We start from the raw sequence: 27705 nt of genomic DNA on the forward strand, positions 1-27705 counted from the left end.
TCCAATGTCTGCACAGCTATTTGTAGCTCCATAATGAAAGGCCTGTAAGCCCGAGTCTGTCAACCTGAGCTCGAGACTTGCTGCCTTGGGCTGCTGCTCACTGGGTAGACATACCCAGAGATTCCCAGCAGTCTTCCCCATCCCCCATGCATGTTTCTATTAAATTATCCATGTGATTATAAAGTTTGGCATTTTGGGCACTTCTTTTTAAAAAAAGAAGAGTGATAACTGATTTAGATAATTTCCAGGTGCAAAAGGAAAAAAAGTTCAGAAATGAGTATTCAGAACAAGAGTCATCCATTTCTGGCCCCATCCACACTCATGCTGGAACTGGGTTATCAAGAACAATCACAGTACTTGCCAACAAAGTGCTAATATAGGGTTTCCCTGCCAGTGTCACTAGGGATGACTTGGGTTACAAAGAGTTTTACATAACCACTGAAAATGATGTAGTTAAATAAGATAAGGATAAGAGGTGTTAATTTACTTGCATGTACCTCAGAATTGGAGAGTGGGTAGTAAATTAGTCCTAGTTATACCTTATAGAAGTTAACCACTTAAATGGCCTGCCCCTTTCTAATGTCAATTTTTTCACAACTAGAGCATCACTTTTCTCCCTAATTTTTTTTTTTTCCAAAATATGTGAAGTTCTTTGGAACAGTTACAGTTTTACTTTAAAAATCAAAACAAAATCCGAAGTCAGTTTGTGTCACCATTTTTGATCTTCAACACTAACACCACCATTTAAAGCATGCAATTAACGATACACTAGTACATACACTTAGAGTCCTCTTATGAATGTATGGGTGAAAGAATCAAACTGAGCATCACCATAACACAAATGAGAAACTCTTATCGGAGGACAGCTTCAGCCTTGCATGGAGCGATAAGCTAAAAAACCTCCAATAGCAATATATCGATCTATTCTGCTTTATGTCAGTCTAACCAACTGCTTACCCATAAGGAAAATACAATTCTACTATTGTACTTCTCACCCAAGAGAAGACCCCTGATCTCTGTGTGCATAAACATTTAAAAGCAGATGCATGCCAAAGAACCAACTTCATATCTGCACAGTGGGTGCTGCATTGAGACCATAATTATGACAGCAGGAAAAGAGCTTTGAATAACTGAAGACTGAAAAGTTATATGGATTCTTTAGCATCCTCAAGTTAGTCAAGTAGCATAAAATCTTGTTTCAGCACATTGTGCAGAAAAAGCTTACATAATTCTCATCGTTCTAGGGGCCATTAAAATGGACTAACCACAACATTTACACTGTATTTATTCCAGTTAGTCAACAACCCTACATACCATCAGCTTATTTTCCCAGAGTAATTGGTATGTTTGAGTAGTGCAATCCAAACAGGTTTTTTTTAAACTTGTAATTAAACCTGGTATGAAGTTTCTTCCACTTAAGTAAAGTGACCAATGGTGTTCTGATGCAGCCTTTTAAAGGCAAGGACGGACCTGTAGTCAGAGACTATTTCAAATAACTTACTACTCATTTGTTTCCAGAAGTGCTCACAATATGCTCTGCTTTTTCTAAAACATGAAAAATAATCAACCATGCTTGCTTTTGCTAACTTACTCAAGTTTCTTTTAGCCACATTCATTAGCTCTACATTACTTCAGCACACATTAAAAGGACAATTAAGGAACTAGCCACACATGGGACACACTGACCGGACCAGTAATTGTTCTCAAATGTATTATTTACATAGCTGCAAGTACTGGAATGAAACATTGTTTATATTGTTACGGTCTACATGACCTGCACAATTCTGTGCTATCACTTGATGAACAACAGTTTACTAACTTGTCTCCCACACCTACTCTCTGTTTACAGGAGATGAGGCTAGGCCACCTTACCGCTGGTATTGACTGGCTCTGCAATAAGTCTTGACTCACTTGGGAATCACTAATCTTGTGTTTACAGCATAGGTAGGTCCCCTAACCACTTAGGACCTATGAATCTCTGTACTTTTCAGCTGTAACTAGGGAAGTCCTGTAGCTGTACTTTCAATATGGCAGGAACCCAAGTGGAGTTCAACTCTTTCCTAATGACACTGTCAATGCTAGATCATGGACAGGTCTTTTCTTATGAAATGCAGCTGTCTACAAAAGACTGACTGTAGCGGAATGAATGAGCAGTTTCCAGCAGAAATACAGAGAGCATGTGATGTTTAAATTACACAAAGTTAACTATTCTAAAGGCAATTTTTAAAAATGCTACTCCAAATTAACAGTATGGTCATTTAGTTCTGAGAAACCAAAGCAGAATCTTTAACATCAAGTGAAGACCCTACAGTTAAGAGTTTGTTTTTGTCCCTTGGTTATGGCCTGTTACTTTCTCCCTCTCTGCTTTCATTTTTATTTTAATGTTGTAATTGTATTACTGAACTTTATAAAGTGTTTTGGGGTTACTGTTTGTGTCAAAGACCCTGCACAAAATAAAACTGTACAGTGTAACCTGCACTAACAGAAGGTCTGGACTGAGGCACGTTAGTGAGGCAATATGTACAAACTTGCTGCTCTGTTGATACAAACACAGAACTTTAGTCTCCATGCTGTCAGGAAGCTTTCCCAATTAAAACAAGGGACCCAGAGATATTGCATATTGGCAAATACAAGTGAACAGGGGGACTTCAGATCACAAGAATTTTAGGTGAAAATGGAGAAGAGGCAAAAACTCAAACTTATTTTTCTGATCCTAAGGGTATGTCTTCACTACCCGCCGGACTGGCGAGCAGCGATCGATCCAGCAGGAATCAATTATCGCGTCTAGTCTAAACGCGATAAATCAACCCCCGAGCGCTCTTGACTCCTGTACTCCAGCGCCATGAGAGGCGCAGGCAGAGTCGACAGGAGAGCGGCAGCACTTGACTCAGATTTACCGTGGTGTCTCCACCGCAGTAAGTCTTTCTAAGTATGTCGACTTCAGCTACGTTACTCACGTAGCTGAAGTTGCGTAACTTAGATCGATCCCCTTCCCCCAAGTGTAGACCAGGGCTACGAAAGCAAATTGAAGGAAAAAGTGTGTAAAAATTTGTCTTTACAAATAAGTGCTCAGTTCTAAAGGACAGAAAGCCACATTGGTTAAGTTTAATCACATCTTAGTTGGGATGTTGACTTAGTTGTATGCTGACCCAATTATCTCAGATTCTAGAAAACTCATTCTTTTAAACAAGATTAGCAAATGGTGTTCCTGTCATGACTCACAATAATTAAATTGCAGCAAGACTCCAAATACAATATCAGGTACAGTAACTGCAAGCTGCTAAATGTTTTATGTACTTAAAAAAGTCGTAGACATAAGTGTCAAATATGAATATACAATGAAGTGTCCATAGTACATTATTGCCAAATTTCATATAAAAGCACTACTTTTTCAAACAGGATGCTGGAAAGGATGAACATTCTGATACGTCTCGTTAGCAAAAGAGATGCTCTCCTACAGTGAAATTGTGAATTGTCAACATTGGTGGTATGGAGCAAACATGCACAGGCTTAATATTAAGCAAGCAAATTGTCCAAAGTCAGTAGGACTTCTCCCATGTGAAATTTTTCACAGGTTCAGGGTCTTAGCTGGCACACCATTATTATGCTTGCCCTCAACTCTGCCATTGTAGGACTACATAAATATGGACACAATGCAGAGTCTATTGAAAGGGGTTTATCCAGGGGTTTGAAGAACTGATTTTCTTTACCCTAGAAGTTTTCTTAGGTGCTGAACAGAAATGCACTGTATACATATAATGTAGTTTAGGTTACAAAACGCTAAGTCACCAAATTTAAAATTTACTAAAACATACGTTAAATGTTAATGGCCTCAGTACCCTGTGTAGCACTGTAGCTTTGTGGGTGCCTGTTTATAAAAATAGTTATATCACGCCCACTAATGTGCTCACCACACAGGGTCGGGGGGGAGGTCTCTGTCTGGCTAGCTGGAAGAAAAGAGGTATTTTCCCTTTAAGGGCTCCTCTACAACAGGTAGGGAGAAGGAAAGCTTACAGAGATGGACAGGAAGGACAGTGTGCAGCTGGGGCCAGGCCAGGAGAAGGCCACTGCACTGCCCTTCCTGCTGGCTGTAAGAGTGTACATCTGGGGAGTATTTATACCACAGCTGCCAACTTTGACACGGTAAATAATCACCCTGACTTTCACAATAAGCCAAAAATCAAGCTAATCCTATTTCAAAACGAGGTCAAAACAACCCAATCCCTTAGAACCCCAACATTCTATGTGACTAGATCCCGCCCGGCCTGCGGTCTGGGACTGTGGTGGGCTCGCTGTGCACCCTTGACTCTTCCCCCCCACCCTCCCACGCCCCTTGCTCCTGCTTGCCGGAAGCTGATAAAAAAAAAGCAAAAAGCTACAACAAGCCAAAAACTAGCCAACAAGCAACTCACAAGCCAATTAAGCCAACAACAAAAAAAGCGCCCAATTTCTGCAGTTTATTTTTGTGGGTTTGGCATGTCTGATTTATACCCCATGGAGCCCCAGAGAGCTCCTCTTTTACAGGGATCAGGCTGGCAGCATTCACTCACCCATGAAAATGACAAAAGGACCAGGTTCCCTTTTGATTTGTTTTGCTAGTTACCTTTATCCCTGGGGGGCTGGGAAGGAATTTTTCCCTCGCTGCCAGATTGGCCGAAGCGGGGTGGGCTTTTTGTCTTTCCCCACAATAAGTTTGGGATCCAGTCGGGTGGAGTAAGGGACTTAGGTTGTAATGCTGCACCTCAGTACATAGAGCTCATGACAGATGCCAGAGCAGGTACTCTATGGAAAGGATATAGTTATTGGATAAAATGGATTGGGAAAGGATTTGAAGGAAGGCATCCCTTAAGGGAGCTGAAGAATAGGGGTTTGGGGCTCCTACATCTGGACAGAAGAGCCAACCTCCAGCCCCTTTCACCTCAAGTAAGGGGAGGACATTGGGGTCTCAGCAGCGAGATAGCTGGGACATGGTTGGGAATCAATGGAAGCGATTAAGGAAAGGATGTTGAGCTGCACTGTACAATTTCTTGCTGGGCAGTTCCAGATATTTTAAGTGAATAAAGTTGTAGTCTGGCCAGACAATGCTGAATGGATATTTTCACACAGATAACAAGATCACTCAATATAATGCTAACACTGAAAATCAAGTTGCATTATATATTTGCAGTAGCAAAGACTATGTTCAAAAGACAGTTTTTAAATTTAAGCTCTAGTCACTGATCATATAGCCTACAGGTGAGGTTTTATTTTTCCTTTCACCAGATCAAAGAACTCACACTGACTATGTGAATTTATGGCAGTTTTCCAAGCCACATGAGTAATGCCAGGCAAGTGTTAAAAAAATATAAACATGCATTTGATTTAGTTGAGTTGACAAGGCAAATGGTGCTTAATAAGCAGGGAGATTGCTATGCAAAAGAGAAGCAGTTCAACTGTAATATAACTATAAAGGCTTTACATCATATAAAGTTTACAGAATATTGTATATGGAATAGTGTGAAGGAATAACGTTTAAGTAAAAAAATGAATTAATAATAATGATAATACTTAGCTTGTATAGTGCTTTCCATCAGTAGATCACTTTAATAAAGGAGATCAGTATCATTATCCCCATTTTACAGATGGGGAAGCTGTAAAGGGAAAGTAACTTGCACAAGGTCACCCAGTAGCTCACTGGCAGAGCCAGGAACAGAACCCAGTGCCGTGAGTCTCAGTCCAGTGCTCTAAGTTCACAGAATCAGACATTAGTAATGGAAAAGACTTCTTAGTGGTTACTAGGCCATCCCCCTACCCTGTTACAAAAATGTCATGTGGAAAATATGAGTGTTATTCTGAGCACTAGAAGAGAAGAGATCAGCTGCAATGGGAATTTTATCTACACTTACTATAATGCCAAAGAAATCTGCACTTGTATATGTGATATGGCCATGAAAAAAGCTAATGCGGTCTTGGGATGCATCAGGAGAAGTATTTCCAGTAGGGATAAGGAGGTTTTAGTACCGTTATACAAGGCACTGGTGAGACCTCACCTGGAATACTGTGTGCAGTTCTGGTCTCCCATGTTTAAGAAGGATGAATTCAAACTGGAACAGGTACAGAGAAGGGCTACTAGGATAATCCGAGGAATGGAAAACTTGTCTTATGAAAGGAAACTCAAGGAACTTGGCTTGTTTAGCCTAACTAAAAGAAGGTTGAGGGGAGATATGATTGCTCTCTATAAATATATCAGAGGGATAAATACCGGAGAGGGAGAGGAATTATTTAAGCTCAGTACCAATGTGGACACAAGAACAAATGGATATAAACTGGCCACCAGGAAAATTTAGACTAGAAATTAGACGAAGGTTTCTAGCCATCAGAGGAGTGATGTTTTGGAATAACCTTCCAAGGGAAGCAGTGGGGGCAAAAGATCTACCTGGCTTTAAGATTAAACTCGATAAGTTTATGGAGGAGATGGTATGATGGGATAACATGGTTTTGGTAATTAAATATTCATGGTAAATAGGCCCAATGGCCTGTGATGGGATATTAGATGGGGTGGAATCTGAGTTACCCAGGAAAGAATTTTCTGTAGTATCTGGCTGGTGAATCTTGCCCATATGTTCAGGGTTTAGCTGATCGCCATATTTGGGGTCAGGAAGGAATTTTCCTCCAGGGCAGATTGGAAGAGGCCCTGGAGGTTTTTCATCTTTCTCTGTAGCATGGGGCACAGGTCACTTGCTGGAGGATTCTCTGTTCCTTGAAGTCTTTAAACCATTATTTGAGGACTTCAATAGCTCAGACATAGGTGAGAGGTTTTTCGCAGGAGTGGTGGGTGAAATTCTGTGGCCTGCGTTGTGCAGGTGGTCAGACTAGATGATCATAATGGTTCCTTCTGACCTAAATATCTATGAATCTATGTTCCATAAATTAATATGTTTGTCATGAAGTCTGTGGTGATATTGCTTATGCTTAATTTGTCACTAAACATATTTGCATGGAGTAACAATACACATACCTATCATACATATACCTATCACATTTACACAATTATTTAAGTGATATGAAGCTTAAAATATTAAAAAAGAAATCAAAGTTAATTACTTTAAGTACATACTGAAAAAAATTTAACCCCAGCATATTAACTGTGAACATTCTTACTGATCTGGTTGATGGGATAGGATAGAATTTATAGTTTCTGGATCTCTATCTTGTAAAATAAAACAAACACACAGTACCACCCAAAGTTAAGGAATTATATTAAATAATCTGGTTTTAACTTTGTTAAAACAATGGAATCCCAAGTGTGCTAACATATTTCTGTTTCTGAACAACCAAGATGATTCAGAACATGTGATTCTCAAATGTGCAAAAGCAAAGATTAAGATGTGGATGTAATACATTTAAAAAAAATTATATTCCACACTCCCTAGTGAGATGTGATACAACTACCCATTCTTAGGTTTCAGAGTAGCAGCTGTGTTAGTCTGTATTCGCAAAAAGAAAAGGAGGACTTGTGGCACCTTAGAGACTAACAAATTTATTTGAGCATAAGCTAAAGTGAGCTGTAGCTCACGGAAGCTTATACTCAAATAAATTTGTTAGTCTCTAAGGTGCCATAAGTACTCCTTTTCTTTTTACCCATTCTTAGAACAGCTTGACTGTGGTACTTTTTTAGGAGAGTAGTTTGGAACTACTCAAATACTACCGAGGTTTACCTGTAGACTATAACAAGTCAAGAAAGTTGAGTTTTCCTCTTCCACTGTGTGCTGAAGGAGAGCTTCACATTTCAGAACAACTTATTTTGCTGTTGGGTCTGTACAGATTTTGCACACCATCCTCGAGGGTATTAATGGAAGTGCTTGTAGAAACTTAGTAATAATGGTGATTTTCTTTGGAGAAGACACCTCTGAAGAATTGTTGCAACATTTCTGCAGTTATTTTACCAAGTTTAGCACAACAATATGCACAACAGACAGGTTTCTGGTGTAAGTGGGGGTTAAATAGGGTACTGCAAAAAAAACAAAAACAAAAACAAAAAAACCCCCACACACACACCACCAAAAAACCCTCCTACCTCATAAAACATATAAAGTGACAGTAGCGTAAGTCCAACGTTATAGACCACTAGAATTCCCCGGCATGAGAATGGTTGTTTATTCTGCATGTACTTTGGTCCTATCCATACGATTAATAAGTATAAGACAGAGAAGATAAAAGTAGGTATATAGTTATCCAGAAGAAGCCATCCTTTTACTCTGGGATCTGAAATAGAATGAAAAAAAAATTTACTACAGAGATTTAGTACATGGAAATATTTAAAACATTGTTACTATGTCAGGAAAACATTTTTCTCAGTCACCTAACGTGAACCAATGTGAATGAAAGAAAATGCTTGATGGAACAACAGCAAATAAAAACTTACAAGAAATGCTGATTGTTCTTAATTACACAATAACTTTCATATATAGCAAGGTTACATTTAATCACACTGTCGCTAAGCAAAAAGCAAGTAATGCTGCTCCCAAAGAAAACACTGCTTTCAAAAGGGAGTTATTGCTGCTAAGTGTTTTAAACTATTACTTGAAATCTATCTTTGGTAGTTGGGACAGAAGAAGATTCTGAATAAGTTTTAAAACAGATAACTTCACCATGCTGTTTTTCCATTTGTTTCTTCCTTTCTCCCTGAAAGACTAATATATCAACATAGCTAGTTTCCGCTTACTGTATTAACAAAAGTACATTCTTACGGTTTTTATTTCTGCTAGTCCTTAGGAGCCAGCATGGCTAGGAATGGGAATTGGATTCCTTATTGTGCATCACACACTATATTCCAAGCAGTAAGTTACACTAGTGCAAACCCAAACAGGACGCTGATTTTACACTAGTGTTACAGCATAATTTGGCTGTTGGAACCTTTTTATTCGTGTTGCATGAGAAGGAAAACAGCCCAATTGACAGTCTGATTTCCAGGGAGAGTTGTAACACTGGCAAGTAGACAAAACATTTTTAAACAGTAAACTGAACAAATTTGATATGGATATAAAAATATTCAAACAAATATGACCCTCTTTTTACAAAAATCGCTTTTTGAACTGAAATACACATAAAGAAATAGTCACGGAGAAGTTGTCAGCTTGTCCCATTCCATAGAGGCCTGTCTATAATGGGATCAAAAAACAGTCTAATACGAGCTCACACCAATTCAGTTTAGACACCCTGTGGCAGTGAAGAGGCTCCAGCTCTATTTTAGTGGAGCTCAGAAGCCATACTGCAGTCTGGGGGCAATCTACACTGCAGTCATAGGGTGTGACTGCAGCTCACAAACATACCTGAAGTAGCTTTATTCTAGCTGAGCTAGCTGTACTCGGGAGCACTAAAACCACAGCAGCACAGGCCACACAAGCCCACCCACAACCTTCAACACCTGTTCAGACAGCTAACCCATGCAGATGTCCATTCAGCTACAGCTTCAGCTGCTCTGATACTTGAGCTAGCTCCATTAAAGCTAGCTCAGGTATGCCTGTGCGAGTTGCAATCACACCCCATGACTGCAGTGTAGATACAGAATCCTAGAAGATTAGGGTTGGAAGACACCTCAGGAAGGCATCTAGTCCAACCCCCTCCTCAAAACAGGTCCAACCCCAACTCAGTCAGGGCTTTGTCAAGCCAGGCCTTAAACCTCTAAGGAGGAGATTCCACCAACTCCCTAGGTAACCCATTCCAGTGCTTCACCACCCACCATGTGAAATAGTGTTTCCTAATATCCAACCTAGACCTCCCCCACTGCAACTTGAGACCCTTGCTCCTTGTTCAGTCATCTGCCACCACTGAGAACAGCCTAGTTCTATCCTCTTTGGAACCCTCCTTCAAGCTGCTGAAGGCTGCTATCAAATCCCCCCTCACCTCTTCTCTTCTGCAGACTAAACAAGCCCAGTTCCTTCAGCCTCTCCTCATAAGTCATGTGCCCCAGCCCCCTGATCATTTTCATTGCACTCTCTCCAATTTAGTCCACATCCTTTCTGTAATGGGGGGCCCAAAACTGGACACAATACTCCAGATGTGGTCTCACCAGTGCCGAACAGAGGGGAATAATCACTCCACCCGATCTGCTGGCAATGCTCCTATTAATGCAGCCCAATATGCAGTTAGCCTTCCTAGTAACAAGGGCACACTGTTGACTCATATCCAGCTTCTCATCCACTGTAATCCCCAGGTCCTTTTCTGCAGAACTGCCGCTTATAGCCAGTCAGTCCCCAGCCTGTAGCAGTGCATGGGATTTTTCCATCCTAAGTGCAGGACTCTGCACTTGCCCTTGTTGAACCTCATCAGATTTCTTTTGACCCAATCCTCCAATTTGTCTAGGTCACTCTGGACCCTATCCTCACCCTCCAGCATATCTACCTCTCTCCCCAGTTTAGTGTCATCCATGAATTTGCTGAGGGTGCAATTCATCCCATCATCCAGATCATTAATGAGGCCCTAAAATGAAGCCTTAAAGCTTTGTGGAGGTTGAGGGAAAGCCTGCAAACTGTTTTGATGTACTTTTTTTCAGATCAATGTTTTCAAAACATGACAAATATGTAGCATATTATAAAGCCAGTACATAAAACAGATAGAACCTCCTCAGCTAGAATATGGTATTCATTTTATCATCTCATCTCAAAAAGGAGAAAAGAAAAAAAATGAAAGAAGGTAAGCAAAACAGATTAGGAGCATAAGGCATTAGGGACATGAGAAAAAAATATAAAAGACCAAACAAAACTATTCATTTGAAAATGAGGAGATAAGATAGTGTCATTTTAATTAATGAATGTTACTGAAGACCACTCAGACATCCCTATTTATCCTCTCCCTCGTTACAAGAGGGTACTTCCTGAAGAACAAACTTAAAAAACAGGGTATTTTTCATGCAACATTTAATTAATTTGAAGAATTTCATGTTGCAGGGTATTGTTGAGGCAACTAGCTGAGTAAGACCAAAAAACAGATTGACATTTATAGGAATAAGAATAGCAGCTGCAGTATATTAGCTCAGATAAAGTTTCAAGGTCTGTCATTTCTCACTCTTCAAGTCATAAGCCGATCGCTCAGTAGCATCAGAAGCCCTCTTCTCTGAGCATCACAGTTTCGCACAATTGGGTGTTTATGGGCACCAAAGCAGCTGACACAAACTACTATTAGCTTCAGGATACTAGAGGGCCAATCTCTTCCACTATGGCAGTTTCTATACTCCAATATCTGCATTTGAACATTGGTTCTAGAAATTAAATGTACATATTTATAAAACAACTTACCTCTTGGCCCGAACCAGACATCCAGGTAGCTATTGATTGTTTGATCCAGGGATTCCATTGTACAGCCTATAAAAACAGAGTGAGAAAAGTTATTTCTGTGATAATGGTCATGGCAAGCTACAGCGTAAATCCACCCACGCTAGCCCATGTTGGATTAAATGATTTTTTCAGAAAAAAAGATTTAAATTGTATTTTTTCATTGTTATTTAAATAATTTTTTATTAAAAAAATCAACCTATTTAAAATTAAATCTGAATTTAATGTAAACTATGTTAAGGCCTTAATCTTATCATAACCTCCAATATAGTTCAATAAAGAATACATGTGCTGAATCCAGGAGCCGCTATGAAACCAAAATGTTGAGTTAAAGGCTACTTCTCTATAAAAAAAGAATCGGGGGGAGGAGGGGGCACGGAATAACTTTTGAGATCAAGCTTTATAAATATGGCACAAAGGTATATATATGGATAAAGAGCTTGATCCTGGGGAGGGGTTGTGGGGGTGCTGTCCTACTAGGTGCGAAAGACTGGCAAAGTCACCACTGATGTTGCGAACCAACTTCTGATTCTAGAGACACCAGCATGTACCTCATCAGGGTCATCCACTGATCCCACCTGGATGGCCTCATACTCCTATTTTATAGTTTCTCCCTACCTGAACTCTGATTGGCTCAGTTCTTAGATCATTAATATTTATGACTCAGCTACCATGAAAACTTACTCTCCAGCTCTTAAGGGGAAGGAAAAAACAGTGACGTTTATGTATGCTGAACATTTAAAGTTGCTTTGTTTAATAAATAAGTTTTATATGCTGTTGTGCATGTTTAATTAAATTTCAGTTACCATTTTAATGCAGCTTTACAGAATTCATGAGCAAAAAGTTAATTATCTAGTCAATAAGCAATACATTATTCACCATTTTCTAACATACCAACATTGTACAATTAGTAAGAATCTTAAAATATTAAGCTAGATAGCTGCTTAACTAAATCTATATAACAGTGTACCCTCCTTGGTAGCAAAAAGCTACCAAGTCCAACATAAAGGCTCTATTTAGTTGTAAATCAACATATTTTAATGGTTATATCAACCTACAAGAATGCACCTTCCTTTAGAAAATAACTGAAGCACAAATGGAAATTAGATTAAAAATTGATAATTCAAATTGAGGCTTTCCACTTTGTGATTTAAATTAAGCCACCCTGCACTAGCCTGCCACAAATTAAGCATCCATGTGTAGCCTGCTGACGGGCACTAACAATTCCCTGGCATGCTTCAATCTACCCTTCTTTGAGCAGACTCACTAACGAACTGCATCAGCAGGGTCCAGACAGACAGTTAAGGTCAGTGATGAGCTGCCAAAATCTTAACAACCGGTTCCCTCCTCACCCCATGAGGGGGTTGTGGCCCACCCCCCGGGGGATCTGTGGCCCACCCCCCCGGGGGATCTGTGGCCCATCCAACCCCCTGCATTCCTTAATGCCCCTCCCCCCCCAGGGGACCCCTGCCCCATCCAACCCCCCGCGTTCCTTAATGCCCCCCAGGGGACCCCTGCCCCATCCAACCCCCCGCATTCCTTGATGCCCCCCCCGGACCTCTACCCCTTTCACCCCTCTCCCCGACTGCCCCCAGAACCAGGCAGGAGGGTCTCGTGGGCCACCATGTCCAACATGCCCCACCCCTAAGAGCCAGAGTAGTGTAGCTAGGGGGGGGGAGCACGAGGAGCGGCCGCTCCCCCCACCGAAAACATCAGAAGTGGTGCCTTAGGCACCGACTCCCTGGAAAATCTGGTGGGTGCAGAGCAACCACCGGCAGCTCTCTGCCCCGCGCCTGGCCCCAGCTCACCTCCGCTTCCTCCCCTGAATGCGCCGCCCGGCTCTGCTTCTCCACCTCCCCACTTCCCCCCCCACAGGTTTCCCACGAATCAGCTGTTCACGTGGGAAGCCGGGGAGGGCTGAGAAGCAGGCTGCTTCGTGCTCAGGCCCAGGGAGGTAGAGGCGAGCTGGGGTGGGGAGCTACGTGCTGCAGGGCTTTATGCAAGATACCAAATATCATGCGACCCACAATAAAAGTCATAAGAGCTGGCAATACTCAAGTGCTGTGTTTGGTTTAGAACAGCAAAGTAAAAAATACTAGTTGAAGTGTGAAATGTATGGGTGTGTGTGGAATTTTTAATAACTTCACAGACATTTTCAGTTAATTAGGAGCGGTTTCCTTGCAATGGGCGGCTTCCACAACATTACCCTTCCCCCCACCTCCACAAAAAAACAACCCCCCCCCCATGGAGCAAACAAACTGACTGAACAAAGACAACCTCCCAATCAATCAGAAAGGAAGAGCCAGAGACTCCATAGAGTCCACTACTCTTCGCTTTTGCCATGTGGAAGGTTTCAGATTCTGCAGTGATGGACAGCAGCATAAAACTAAACTGACTGAAAGTCTGAAAGAATAGGACAGTGTGGAGGGTTGGGGGAGAGGGAGTGGGGTGAGGAGAGAAGGAAGACACAACTTACTAGAACAGATGAAAGCTCCAGTTCTAACAACTTCTACAATGGCAAAATAACCAGAAGAATAAAGCCGAACCAGAAAGCACAATACAGAGAAGGGGTCAAAAGGTCATCAGCCTCCTAAATATAAAGTATGTGTTACTGGCATTTTATTGTGAAGCGGCACTGCTGAAGTGTTTTACACGTCTAAAAGTCAAAGTACAGTGCCTGAAATCTGCAAAAAAGATTATTGGCCATAGTCAGCTGTTCACAAAATGGTCTTTTTGCTCATGAGGCTGTAATTTGCTCACTGTTTACCTGCTGCTAAAGTAGTCTCTTCAGTTATTTAATATAGTTCTCAAAATTTCAGTGTTAGTGTTTTAATCCTCAGCTTCTGGGGGGAGAGACAGTGAAACCCCCACAACATGTTGTTATTTTTTTATTCACTACGTGTGACCGTTTGAAGCAACGATACACGTAGTCACACGTAGTCCCTAACTAATGAAAATTTTAAGAACAGCCTTACCAGAGATGGTTAAATCCCATTGCTGGATGTCTGAGACAGAAGTCTAATGGAACATTGCACACAATGTTTAAAATAAAAATAAAGAAGAGACAACCCAAGGGCAAATGCTGAGAGCTGATGCCAAAACAGCTCTGGCAAGAGAACTTCTAAATCAGCTGATAAAAAAAAAAAAAAAATCATCCCAGGAAGTGTCCTTGTTCTAAATGTTTACAGTTCCATGTAAAGTTTACAGAACTTTACATTAAATATTTAAACAAATCTTAACAGGTGGCAACACCTCTTTGTGCTTTTAGCAGTAGGCCTCCAAAATAGGTGAGGACATTAACCCAACAAGAAGGCAAGTAGTAAGAAACCCTTCAGTGATCTAAGTTAATGATCCCCATCTTTCAGCTGGGGAAAGGCATCTCTCACCTCACCATGTTAGATAATGATTTGCGAAATACTCCCCATGTGCACAAGTGACATTAATTACCTGCCTCTTTTCTTCTTTGGTTTGCTTTTTTGTTTTAAAAGGATCCCCCCCCCCGAAAGTGATACCACACTGCTTTTGTAACCAATAACCTTTTGAAGCCCAGCGCTTAAAGAGGGAAAACACGAAAGTCTTCCCACCATTCCTCATACTACTCCAAAGAATTCTGTTCACCAAACTGAAATGGCAGAAGATAAGAACATGATACATGCACTCCCCTGTCCCAAGCCCAGCACGCTGGGCTGCAAAACAGATTTCAAAATTGCAATATTTGCCTAGAGGGCAAGTAGGAGTTGGAATTTCATTTTTGATAAGGCAGCTTCTACCTCTTGTTGCAAAGAAAACAAATGAAATTCTCCACTTCTAATTACACTGTATTTTCTTTTCTCTATATCCCTCTCTGCCCGATGACGGAAGAGTTAGAAGGAATCTCAAGTCTTCCCCCACTCCCAAAAAAAGAGTGTGTAGAACACACACACAGGCAACACCCAACTCCATCAATCTTTTCTCACTGCTCTAGAGAGACCAACTATTAAAGTCCCTTTATAGCAGGATCTCCAGTATGTTCTTTGAATTTGGACCATATACAGATGTAGAAGCCTGCTTGAGATAAAGTGATTGATTAAAATAATTTTAGGTATATAGAATGACATTAGTTTCTCCATTTTCCAGTACTATTTTTGATGAGTTTTTACATTTCAATACAATCTTCTTATAAGCAATGTTACTGAAACAAGCCATGGGCATCTCCATCAGAATATTAACATTAGATCAAAATTTTGGATCTACGCAAATTACCAGAGACCACATAAATGTCCTGGACACCCTAAAATACTGATTTCCCATGAATAAGAAAAATGAACAGAAAAGGCTATGCTTCAATATGTTTCTGATCCAAACACAACAAAGGCTATATAGAACAAGGCTGGGAACTTAACTTCCCAGAAGGTAATCAGCTGATGGGGAAAATCTTCTGTCATTCTGTTTTTAGATGCACCCCCAAGGTGCAATACGCCCGAGTAGGCCATCAATTTTATGTTTGAAATCTTTATTTGCTCATCCTATTAGCCATTACTTTGATCTAACAACAAATAGATTCAGTTACATAACACCATCACTTGATAAACCACAATCGGCTTCTTATTCTGATATTTTTAAAGAAAAAAAATCAAATAAAAGAAGCATATCAAAAGTTAGTAATTAATAGCATTAACTGAATTCATATACAAAACTGGTTTGACACTTATAATGTCAATCTTTTTTTATGCAAAAGGGTAGCAGAGACATGAGAGAGCTAAGTAATTTTAAAAACTGCACAGTGCTGAAGTATAGCGACGGTGGGTAACTATGGAAAACGAAGTGAAGTTATTTTTCAGTCCCATTCACAAAACAGAAGAGAAACTCATTCCACAGTAGAAAGTCTTTCTGCAGAAGTCTCAATTACCAAGTTAGCTTCTCTAATGTAACCTTTTTTGTTCCATTATCATCATGTAGTAGAATAAAAGGGTACAAATGCAGGATGAACTAGCCTTGATGTCAGTCTGCAGAAACAAAAACAAAAAGTTTCATTCTGTTTTTCTATTATATAAATGAATTTCTTTTGAAACAGTCAGCTTTTGTTTCAGAGGGTCATGGGAACATTCTTCAAGTTTCTTGCCAGTTACTATACAAAATTAAACTCTGCTTCAACTGCTGCAGTTCTTTAATTAAATTAAAAAAAAGTTTACTAACACCTCAGAAAAAACAACAACAATTTCCTGGAGAAATGAAGTTGTAAAAACTCAATCTGTGTGATATTTAAGATCTTTTAATGGACATTTTCTAGCACTGGAAAATAAAGGTTGGAGCAACCATGAACATATGCCTATATAAAGTGCTTATATTTGACAATTAGTGATATTCCTGAATCTAGGAAATCCAAGTCCCGGACAAACCACATTTTGATCACACTCTCTAGAGATACAAAATACTTACCCCTTATATAGGGATTTAAAGCTCTTTGAAGATGTAGAAACATTAATTATTCCCTATCTTACATTCTTACAACCCCCTCTGGATTTAGGCAAATAGGTTCTATCCACATTTTACAGATGGAGAGAAAGGGCCCAAACCACAGAGGGGAGAAATTAGAACCAGGATTAGAACCCAGAAAATGCTCAGTCCTCTTGACTGCCCAGTTGAAAGCGATCTCTTTTGCTAAGCTTCAAGTCTTTTGAAGAACAGTTAAGAGACATTAAGGCCTTGGCTATACTAGCACTTATGTCAGCAAAACATTTGTTACTCAGAGGCGTGGAAAAAACACCTCCTGAGCAACGTAAATTTTGCTGCCATAAGCAATCGTGTGCACACAGTGCGAGGTCAGCAGGAGATGCTCTCCTGCCGACACTGCTGCCACCGCTCATTGAGCTGTTTGTATTACGTCAACGGGAGAGCTCTCTCCAGTCAGCATAATGCGGCTACAGGAGCAATCTTACAGCGGCACAGCTGTACCAGTACAGCTGTGCCACCACTCTAAGCTTATACATGTAGACATGACTTTGGGGGGTTTTTTTTGTTACAGTTAATTTTTAGAGTCAAGAAATTATTCAATAGGTATATGCAACAGATTTCCACAGTGAAGTTCCCAGGCATTCATATTAAGGGAAACCGAATGGTGTCCCAATAAACATTGTGTACGTAGGCAGGGGACAACCACTGACGCGGTCCTCACAAAATTATACTGAGTTTAAACAAATTATTGACCCAAGAATGGTTACATCTTAGGTTACGGAATGGAGATCAAAGACCCAATGTACATATATAATTAATCTGTCATTAATATCAGGTTTGCTGTCACAGCACTGATGGGTTGTAAAGGCACCCCAACCTTTCAAAAGAGACTATCATAAGGGAAACACTGGTGAAACAGGTTGTCAATACCCCCAGAAGAAGCATTCCCAAAAGAGTTAAATAGTAAAACTTTAAAAAATTGTTGATCTAGCTTTTTTTTTTTTTAAATATCTGTATGGCTACTAACAGTATTTGTACGAGATCTATCTAAACTACATTGGAGCATCGGACAACATACCACAAATACTCTATTCTCAGGTAGTGCCTGTAAAGTGGGGAAACTGGCCAAAGACAGCAGCATTTGCAATAATTGAGAAAGTTTTCAGAAATACGTGAACACATCATAAGTGGGCTGTGAAACATCTGATAGATTTTGGTGTAAACAAATGCTTGGCAATATAAAACAAACAAAATCATTAAAGGAATCTGCATACTGCTGGGTAAAGAACCGAAGTCATTTAACAAACATGAAGATTCAAGTTAGCAGGAATGTGATGACAGGAATGCATTGTGCAGGTGAAGCAAAGGCATTAAACACGATTCTGAATTGTATCAGAAGGGTATCATCATGATTTTGAAGTATCATCTGGGGAAGCACAGCCAGTTTTGGATGCATAGGGAAGAAGGCCCAGAAAGACTCTGCTAGCTGAGCTACAGTTATGAGGAAAAGCTGAAGCACTCACCAGTCTGAAGACGACAGCTATGTGATCGTGGGGTGGAAGTAGTAATCTCCTTCAGTGTACTGACAGATCAGTCTATATATGTTGCTAGTTTCCTCTTCCCAGAGCAAAAATGTGTCATTTTAGCACAGACACAGGCAGTCAACTCTTTACACATAAACTCCATGGTTCACAACTATTCACTTTCTGTACCTGGCGTGGCAGTATTGTCATACTCTACAAATCCATTTCAGCCAGACAGGTTATAAATGGGACACGAGACAATGCAATCTAAAACCAACCTAGTCATTGACTTTTCAAAAGGAGACTAAACTTGGGACTCAAGCCTGTTGAGATCAGGAAGACCAAGGTCACAGCCCGTCCCTACTGCTCTACCTACTGATGGAAATGGCAATAGAATCAGCACCAGGTAGATTGCGTCAAACTCTATCCAATCAATGAGAGATAACATGTCAAGATGGAAGTTGTTCAGGAGGAAAGATTTGGAACAAACAGATTGTGAGCCTTAACCAAATTGCTGTGACTATTCAAGTCTTTCCAGCCTTTTTTTTTTTTTTTAAACTTCCCTACAACAGTTAATGCTCCAAACCTCTTCTCCCTTAGAAAGAAACAACGAGCCAGATTCTCAGTTAGCATAAATCAACATAGCTTCATCAGCTGTAAGGGAGTTACAGGGTATGGCCCAATGCTTTTAAACACTCTTTTTCTACTACAACCCTTTCCTGCTTAAGTGAAATATTGATACCTCCTATGGGTCCTATGAAATTCACAGCACCCTGTACCAAGAGTATGCTCTTCCACCTAGGCTTTTTGTTTTAAATCTGGCATATTTCTGAAAGAAAAGTCTTGGGTGATAGGGCAGTCTTTCATGCAGTCTTCCAAATCTCTATGAAGCAGACTACAAGTGAAAAGGGAGACTGTTTTGGATATAGTGCCTTCTAAAATTCCATTCTATATCAGTGTTTCCTTCAGCTTTTTAAATCACAGACAGGGAACAAATGACAACACTCCAAGGAGGTAATATTTAAATATTTTCTTTTTGCTGTCTGCCACAACTCAATATGACACTATGGATTTAATTCTCCATCCTGCAATTTTACATTCACACAACATATAATTTATGCTGGTACAGACTTAAGTAAAAAGAACACTTTATGGGAAGTTTAGAGTCATAAGTAGCTCCTGTATAACCAGAAACAGAAGGTAATGTTAAATATATTTGTCATTACTACAGATAATTTCAAGTATGGCTTGTCCCTCTTCTTTAGTTAGTGTATTATTCCAAAAGACATAACAAATGTTCCCATGGATCGTATTTCTTTGGCCACCTATTTTCATTTTTAAAGCTATTAATGTCTTTGGGCAGCATCCATCTTTAAAAAGTTACACAGATTTTTTTTTTTAAACTCTGACTTTCCACTTCTGCAATAAAAATCTCTGTATAGGGAAAAATTTCATTTTGAATGAACAAGTCAAGCCTTTGGGAGATTTCCCTATTAAATAAATACTTTGTCGCAGGCAGAGACCCCTTCAAAAATAAATAAAATAAATCAATCTTCAGGTTTGGAGATAGTTCGAAGTCATGCAATTTTTGCCATGCATTCAGGGTGAAACAAAGAAAAAGTAAAATATGTCCAATAAAGCATTTTGTATTGTCTCATTCTATTGTCCTGTGTTATATTATAATCAGGATAAAATGTCACATCATATTTCTGAGAAGGGATTACTACTACTTTACAATTTCATCCAGGAACAGATGACCACCGATTTGCCTTCATTCACATGCCAAATAAAAATGCAGGTGAAAGGTTACACAGTGATCACCAGTTGTTTTTGTACCCTGGCTTGTGTGCATAGACTTTATGAACAATCTCAAATCAGCAGGGTTAACATCAAACATACACTTCTGCAACTACTTAAAGTGCAGCTGGGTTTCTTCCAATCAATTTAGATACAGAATTTCACCTCTTTATTTGTCCTTGACTAGCAGCTACACTGAATGTGACAAAGTACTGTATCTTTCCCCAACTTTTTTTTAATGTGATAAAGAAAGTTCTTTCCCACTATTTTGAATCAAAGTATGTATTTTTATGTCTAACATGCTGTATTCCAAACATTCTTGATCAGACTAATATAGTTGCTACTTCTGTCAGTGTTTCCAGGTCTAAAAATTAATTGTGAACTCAAGTATTTCTTAAAAAGCCAAATGCATTTTGGGCTGGATATGCCAAATATCAAGAGTAAGTTCCCTGCTTTAAGTACTTATAAGCAGTGTCCTGTGTATTCTTCATTCTGCAGCAGTAAACAGAATTCCCCCTTTGCTACAGAAGATTTCCAAAATTAGGTGCCTAAAATTAAGCTCTTAAATCCTAGTTTAGGAATTAAATAAAATCTACTGTTGAGAGTCTTGAGCAGCCAGCCATTGGCAAGGTACATCTACATTGCAGCTGGGGGCCTGCTTCCCAGCTTGGTTAGACAGACATGCACTAGCCCTGCTCAATCTAGCACAATATGATTGTGGCTCTGGCTAGCTCTTCAAGTACATATCCAGGCGGTCTGGGCAGATTGTACTCAGGTGGCTACCCTAAGCTGCCCCCCGTGCGCTACTCCCGCCTACACTGCTATTTTTAGGGTCCCTCTATCTGAGCTGGGAAGCACACTCCCAGCTGCAGTCTACATGTACTCTCGGTGACATCAGTGGGAGCGTCCGCTGCTCAGCACTTTTAAAAGTCAGGCCACTTATTCAGTGCTTACAATGGTATTTAGGAACTGAACTATGGGCACCTGTGACAAATATGGGAATTTTGGTGATATTTTTAGGATTCCTGTGCAAGCCCCCGTTTCCCTCTGGTCTTTGTATTGCAATGCACTGAGTGTAAAGGGAAGAAACAAGATGTTGGATTCAGATTCCTTGGGTCTCCAACCAAGTGGCTAAGTCTACACATGTGAATGGAGGATGGGGAAGAGACAATGGAAACAAAAATGGCTGGAACATTCACAGCTAGCAACCAACAGCCAAGAGAAAGGAGATTTCCCCATAGCTCTGGCATGGAAGCAGAGCAAAGACCCTGAGCTGGAGAACAAAGGGAAGAGCTGTGCTAAGAGTTGAGTTCACAGAGACACAGGGCTCTCACCTGGAACTAAAGAAAAAGAAATAGACTGAGGCCTTGTCTGCACTACAGGAGAAATTCGATCTAAGCTACGCAATTTGAGTTACGTGAATACTGAAACTCAAATCGACGTAGCTTAGATCTACTTACCGCTGGGTCCACACTACGTGATGTTGACAGGAGATGCTCTCCTGTCGACTCTCCCTACTCTGTACTCCACCAGATTCAGAAGGAGTCGACAGGAGAACGATCTGCAGTTGATTTAGCAGGTCGTCACTAGAGTGCTCGTTTCCCGAGCCCGAGGTCAAAAGCAGTGTTCCACTGTGGTCAGCATCTCCGTAAATGCCACAAGCAATCTCGTGTTGTAGTTACTACGCATGGTGAGATCGAGGTCGCACTCCTCTTGCCTTTGTAGTTTGAGGAATAACTCCACTGCCACTCATGTGTTGGTCAGAGCGAGCAGCATACTGGTCAACAGTTTGGGATCCATTCCTGCAGCCCCGGAAGGGCAGGGCGCACAGTACACAAACAGTTGAAAGATGGCGCCAAATGCAGATGGAAGCACAGGGATTCCTGGGATACGAAGCAATGCATCATGGGTCATTGGGACAGGACCCAGGATGCCCTGTGACCCCCTCTGCCTGCCCACAAGAGAAAGAGGTGCTCTGTGGGATTGCTGCCCAGAGTGCAAGTGCCACAAGTGTGAACAAGTGATTGCAAGGCAGCTGGCAGTGTGAACACCCGACAGCAGTTTCCCTTCAGCGCTCTCTGAGCAGCAGTGTAGACGTGCCCTTAGTATTAAATGTAAGTTCTGCAGAGGAGAGGTGCCCTTGAGGCAGGGAGTCCGTATTTTGTTTACAAACAGAGGCAGGGTGATTAAATTAAGGATATGGAAGTTTAGCCTGTAAAAGAGGAATCCCTCTGTGGTGGGGGGGGAGAGGGAGGAGGGGTTGTTTTAAAGAGAACAAAGGGGACTCAGGAAAAATACAGCAAAGCACTGAGCCTAGGTTACATTCAGAAAAGGGGGAGATTTGGGGACGTAGGTGAAAAGAAGGGATCAAACCCAGGGAAGGGCTAGCAGCGTATAGAGAAGTTCCCACTCTCTGTGGTACTTCTGTGACCTCATCACCATGGTATGAGGCTATGCCTCACAATGTCTAACCTATTTCTCCTCCCAGCCCCTCAGTGAGGTAGAGCAGTGCTATTATCCCCATTATACAGATGGCACACTGAGGCACACACAGACTAAAGGTCAGATTTTCAAAGGTATTTAGGCACCTAGTGAGATTTTCAAATGCACATAGGTTTGGTGCTTTGTAAACCCCACTAGATATTTAGCTGCATCTTTGGGTGCCTAAAAACCTTTGAATTTCTGTCCTTAAAGCACTGGCCTGGAGTCAGACAGGAAGTCCATGGGAGAAGTAGAACCCAGGACTTTCAGAGCCAGCTCCCTATCCAGCAGACCAGCCTCTGTCTCTCTCTGCACACACACACACAAAAATACACCACACTCGGATAGATGGGAGCAAAACCAAGGCGGCCAGTTCTCTGAGACTCCAGCAAATGGTCCCAGGATGGATGTCATGGTTGACAGCATGAAAAGCAGCATAGAGGTTAGGAAGGATGGAGAATGAGAGTCAGATGAGAGGAGATCACTTAACTCCCAATGGTGCCCTAGGTGGGTTGTACAGCAATGGCTGCTGTGCAATTTTACATTTTAACTGAAAACCATTTTGTTCAGTCATTTTTTATTCAGAGTTTGAAAAAAGAAAGGAATGAGAAAGTATCAGATGTGTTTATGCCTCCAATTCTTAGGGTTTCAGCTGTATTTGGGCCAATTCCAGAACAAAGAACAGAAACTGCATCCAGAGTCCATAAAGTTGATGATTATTGTCATGATATGCATTATTCACTGGGCATCATCTGTGTGTTCAACACTGTTCAGAATATGCCAGAAAATCCAGTCCCTGAGCCAATGCATATAAGATGTGTAACTCTAGTTAAGATGGCTCAAATATTGAAGTATGAAGTGTACAGTTATTGACCACACGTTATTACATGTTCACTGTGATGTTTCTATCTAGGAGTAGAGGCACTGATGGCAACAGAAGTTTTAGTTGATTAAGGACTAGAAGATTTGACCCTCCAACTTTCTTTCTAAAGGAAGAGCTGCCCACAGCTCCTATTGCCTGCTTGTTTTCCTTTCCTGCCTGCAGTGACCCTGATATACCTCAGAAGTCTGTTTTTTTTTTCTCAACTTTAAAATACAGAATTGTCTTGGTGTTTGGTTTTAAATATTCTCCTGTGAGAACTGCACCTGCCACTGTAGTGCTGTGTTTAAGAGCCTTCTGGAAAGTAACTAGCCTTTAAACAGAAGTAGTAGTGTAGCCAACTCATGATTTTATTGTGAGTCTCATGATAATTGTTTTCCTTAAAGCCTCAGCTCCTGGAGTCAAGTGGCTATGTGATGATTTCAGCCTTCATTCTTAAAGAAAAATGAAGTTTCTAGTCCTCGTGGCTGTGGAGAAAGTTTCAAAACGTGACCCCAGTGCACCCTAAAGGCTCAAAGCAGAAAGCAAATAAAAAAACCCAAATCTGTTATTTTTACATAATCTCATGATTTTAAACCAAATTCATATTTTTGGGGAGCCTGATTCATCATTTTTGAACATTTGGGATTGGCAATACTATTGGAGTGACTTGAAAGTGTCAGTTTCACTTCTGTTTAAGGTCAGTTTCTAGTCTATTTGTAGTAGGAGGACACCTCTAGAGCCCCAGGCTGTATAATCTCATAGGGCCTTGCCCTAATAGGTGGTTTCCAAAGTTAAATGATCTATTCCAAGCTTGGTGAACTGCAAAAAGGCAATAAAAAGTAATCTAGATTTTTCTACAATTGTTGTATTCAAGAGTTAGTAACAAAGGATATACATTACAATTTTAAACCTAACCAGTGTTACTTAAGTGACTTGACACAAGATGTAAGAACATGTTAGTATTAGAGATGAGTGGATCTAATATTTATTCAATCCTCTTCTTTTAATATACAAATTAGATACAATGCTCCTATCAGCTAATTTCTAAGTTATCTGCAAAAAAAACCTTAGAGTTTTCAGGTGCCTAAGTAGCCCTTGGAATCACAGTTAAAGTTGCCTGCCCCCCGAAATCTGAAATGGCGCTGTGATGTTCCCCTCTGGTGTTATCCGGACTGATGATCTCCTAGGTCACTCCAATCCTCGACTCTGAGAGCCACCTTACCCTGCTCTGCTGTGAGAACCCCCACTCCTGGGCTGTTCACACACAGCCTCTGGCATGTAAACTGCTCCCAGCTACTTGCAACCGAATGACACCAGCCAATCTCTCTGGTCCCAGACACAACCCTAGGAACCTCTGTCTTGCAGTGCCCAGGTATGCCCGCTGGACACTGCAAGCTTATATGAGTTTGTCCATTTAACAAAGAAATTGATATGTATCAGGCTTGTTATCCCAAGGGGAGTCTCTGACACACTTCAGACCAAACACACTGCTTCACATAGAACAAACAGATTTATGAACTATAAAGTTATATTTTGACTTATCACTTCAAATCTGACTTAGATTTTGTCAAATGAAATAAAAGCAAAATGCATTCTAAGCTGATCTTAACACTTTCAATGCCCTTACAAACTTAGATGCTTCTCACTACAGACTGGCCGGTTGCCCTTCAGCCAGGCTCTCCCCTTTGAACAGCACTTCAGTCGCTTGGTGTGGTGTCTGTAGATGTAAGTGGAAGAGAGAGAGCACGCGAGCGAGAGCACATGTGAGCGCGTGCACATGGCTCCCCCTTTTATCATGTCCTTTCTTCCCTCTTGGCTTTGCCCCCCCTCCCCTCCTTCAGAGTCAGGTGAGCATTACCTCATCGCAGTTCCAAACTGACCAAAGTGACTCAGAGTCTGACAGATTCTTTTGTTGCTGCCTAGGTCAGTGTCCTCTGTTCCCGTGAGGCTGGGCTGGGTTTGTCCCACACATGCCCTGATGAGGTGTGAACTGCCTCTCACCTCTTGGAGAGTTTTTGCCTGGGCTTATTTTAAGCCACGAGGATACATTTGCAGCCTCATAACTACATACATGAAATTATAACCTTACTATAAGATTACTGTAAAACAATGTTCTGTGCATCATGAACCTTCCGAAGATACCCAACATGACAAACTTTGCATTGGTACCACACAATCATTTTACAAGGGTGAATATGGAGGTGCTGGGTGTTCCCCGAGGTACAGAGTGTCACAGGCACCCCGGCCCATAAGCTGGAGTCAGCTGGCATCAGCCAGCCGTGGGTGTCTAATTGCAGTGTAGACCTATCCAAAATCCTAGAGGCCTTGCAGGTAACTGGCAAGTACAAGAACACTGAAAACATATAACAGCTTGGCTACACTTGCAAGTTACAGTGCATTAAAGGAGCTCCGGGCACACTAGCTCACTACCCATCCACACTGGCAAGACAAGTAGGGCGCACTGACTCCACAGCTGGTCCACTCCTGGTACTCCACCTCGGCGAGTGGAATAACATTTTGTGTGCCCGCGCTGGAGCGCTGCGGCACCAGTATGGATGCCCTGGTCTGTTAGTGCACAGAAGTGCCCCACAATGCCTGTTCTAGCCACTCTGGTCATCATTTTGAGCTCTACTGCCCTGCCCTCAGGCAACCAACCATCAGACCCGCCCTTTAAATTCTCTGGGAATTTTGAAAATCCCCTTCCTGTTTGCTCAGCAAGGTGTGAAGTGCTCTTAGTGAATCTTTCCAACTGACCATGCCTCCACGCACCAGATGATCCCCAGTATGGAGCAATGGCGAGGTGCTGGACCTCATCAGTGTTTGGGAGGAGGAAGCTGTCCAGTCCCAGCTGACCTCCAGCCGTAGGAATTACCATACATTCAGGCAGATATCAAGGGACATGATGGAAAGGGGCCATGACTGGGACGCACTGCAGTGCAGGATTAAAGTGAAGGAGCTGCAGAATACCTACCACAAAGCCCGCAAGGCAAACAGCCGCTCTGGTGCTGCCCCTGCGACCTGCCGTTTCTATAAAGAGCTGGATGCAATACTTGGGGCCGACCCCACCTCCACTCCGAGTACCACCATGGACACTTCACAGCCCAGTTCAACAAGGCAGGAGGAGGAGGAGAAGCAGCAAAGCGTGGACAATGCGTTTGTGCGGGTTTCTTGGGAGAGCCACCGTGTTCCTTGTCCCAGTAAGACTAACTTGTCTGCGTCACTGTGCCATGAGGGGCGGGGGGGGACCATTGCTGCACACAGGCAAGCTGCATATGGGCCAGGGCAGAATCTGCGTTGCAGTAGAAGACCCTCCCTTGCTTCCCAGGTCACCCTCAGCAGCGAGGTATCTTCCAGGATGAACTCCGGTGGAAAATGTGGGGGCAGTGTTCAGTATGGGGCCCCCTGCCGCTGTTGGCTCTCCCCAAGGCACAGAAACCCAGAGGGCAGTACAGCCATGAAACAATCAGTCACGCTTGACCCTGGGCTTACTCACCATTTTGGGGCTCCTTTGGGTTATGTGCGCTCGCTTTGGGACAGGCAAATTATGCTATTGCGTAGACTGTGCTTGCCCTTAAGTACGGGGAAATCATTGCTCTGTCTGGTGTGAACAAAGCTGCCTCTGTTAAGCGTTATTTGCCTTTACAGAGGCAACCTTGAGATCTCAGTCGTCTCTGTTATCACCAGCCGAAAGACTCAAAGAATCAGAAAGAGGCCACGCAGAAGCAAGGAAGACAGGTTGCACGAAGTAATGCAGCATTCAAGTCATGAAAATAGAAGAGTGCAGGAGTGGCGGGACAGTGAAAGGAGGATCCGCCAGCAGACTGAGGAGTGCCGGCACAAAGCACGGATCGGCTGATCAGCATAATGGAGCACCAAGGGGACTCAATCCTGGCACTCGTAGCCATGCAGGCGGAGCACTACTGTGCCCGACCCACCCTGCAGCCCTTGTCCCAAAACTCTTTCCCTTGCGCCCCCATGTCACCTCCAACCCACTTTCCCCAACATCCGGGTTCTTACCACCACCAGCTGCCTCCAACACCTGTAGCTTCACCACCCAGCCCTGAAAACTACGACCCTTACTCTCTGCACTCAACCCCATAACCATGCATTTTAGCCAGCCTCCAGTGTAGCACTCATTGCAGGGCACTCCAGGCAGGAAGGCCGAGTATGATAACAGGGCACACGCAAATCTGTGATTGTCCCATTCCCCACCCCCTTGCCCTTTCTGTTTCCCAAGCAGTTGTGTTTCTTTTCAATAAATGGATTTTTTGGCTTTGAAAACTTTATTATTGCATAA

At 41.8% G+C, this 27705-nt stretch overlaps 1 protein-coding gene across 2 annotated transcripts in view; it reads right to left on the minus strand.

The window, feature by feature from the left end:
- ELOVL5 (ELOVL fatty acid elongase 5) overlaps nucleotides 1-27705 on the minus strand; it is a 56841-nt gene that overhangs the window by 8310 nt on the left and 20826 nt on the right. Inside the window, exons 1-3 of one of the 2 annotated variants that reach the window (XM_084625073.1) lie at nucleotides 18269-18287; nucleotides 11277-11342; nucleotides 8057-8244 (exon numbers count right to left, since the gene is read on the minus strand). In XM_084625073.1, coding sequence (XP_084481199.1) covers nucleotides 8057-8244; nucleotides 11277-11334 — 246 coding nt within the window. In that variant the 5' untranslated portion in view covers nucleotides 11335-11342; nucleotides 18269-18287. Of the gene's footprint in view, nucleotides 1-8056; nucleotides 8245-11276; nucleotides 11343-18268; nucleotides 18288-27705 lie in introns of those variants that run through there. The other variant, XM_084625072.1, reaches the window with a different exon arrangement.

This window comes from Lepidochelys olivacea, assembly GCF_965140295.1.
Source record: "Lepidochelys olivacea isolate rLepOli2 genome assembly, chromosome: 3".
Taxonomy (NCBI): Eukaryota; Metazoa; Chordata; order Testudines; family Cheloniidae; genus Lepidochelys; species Lepidochelys olivacea.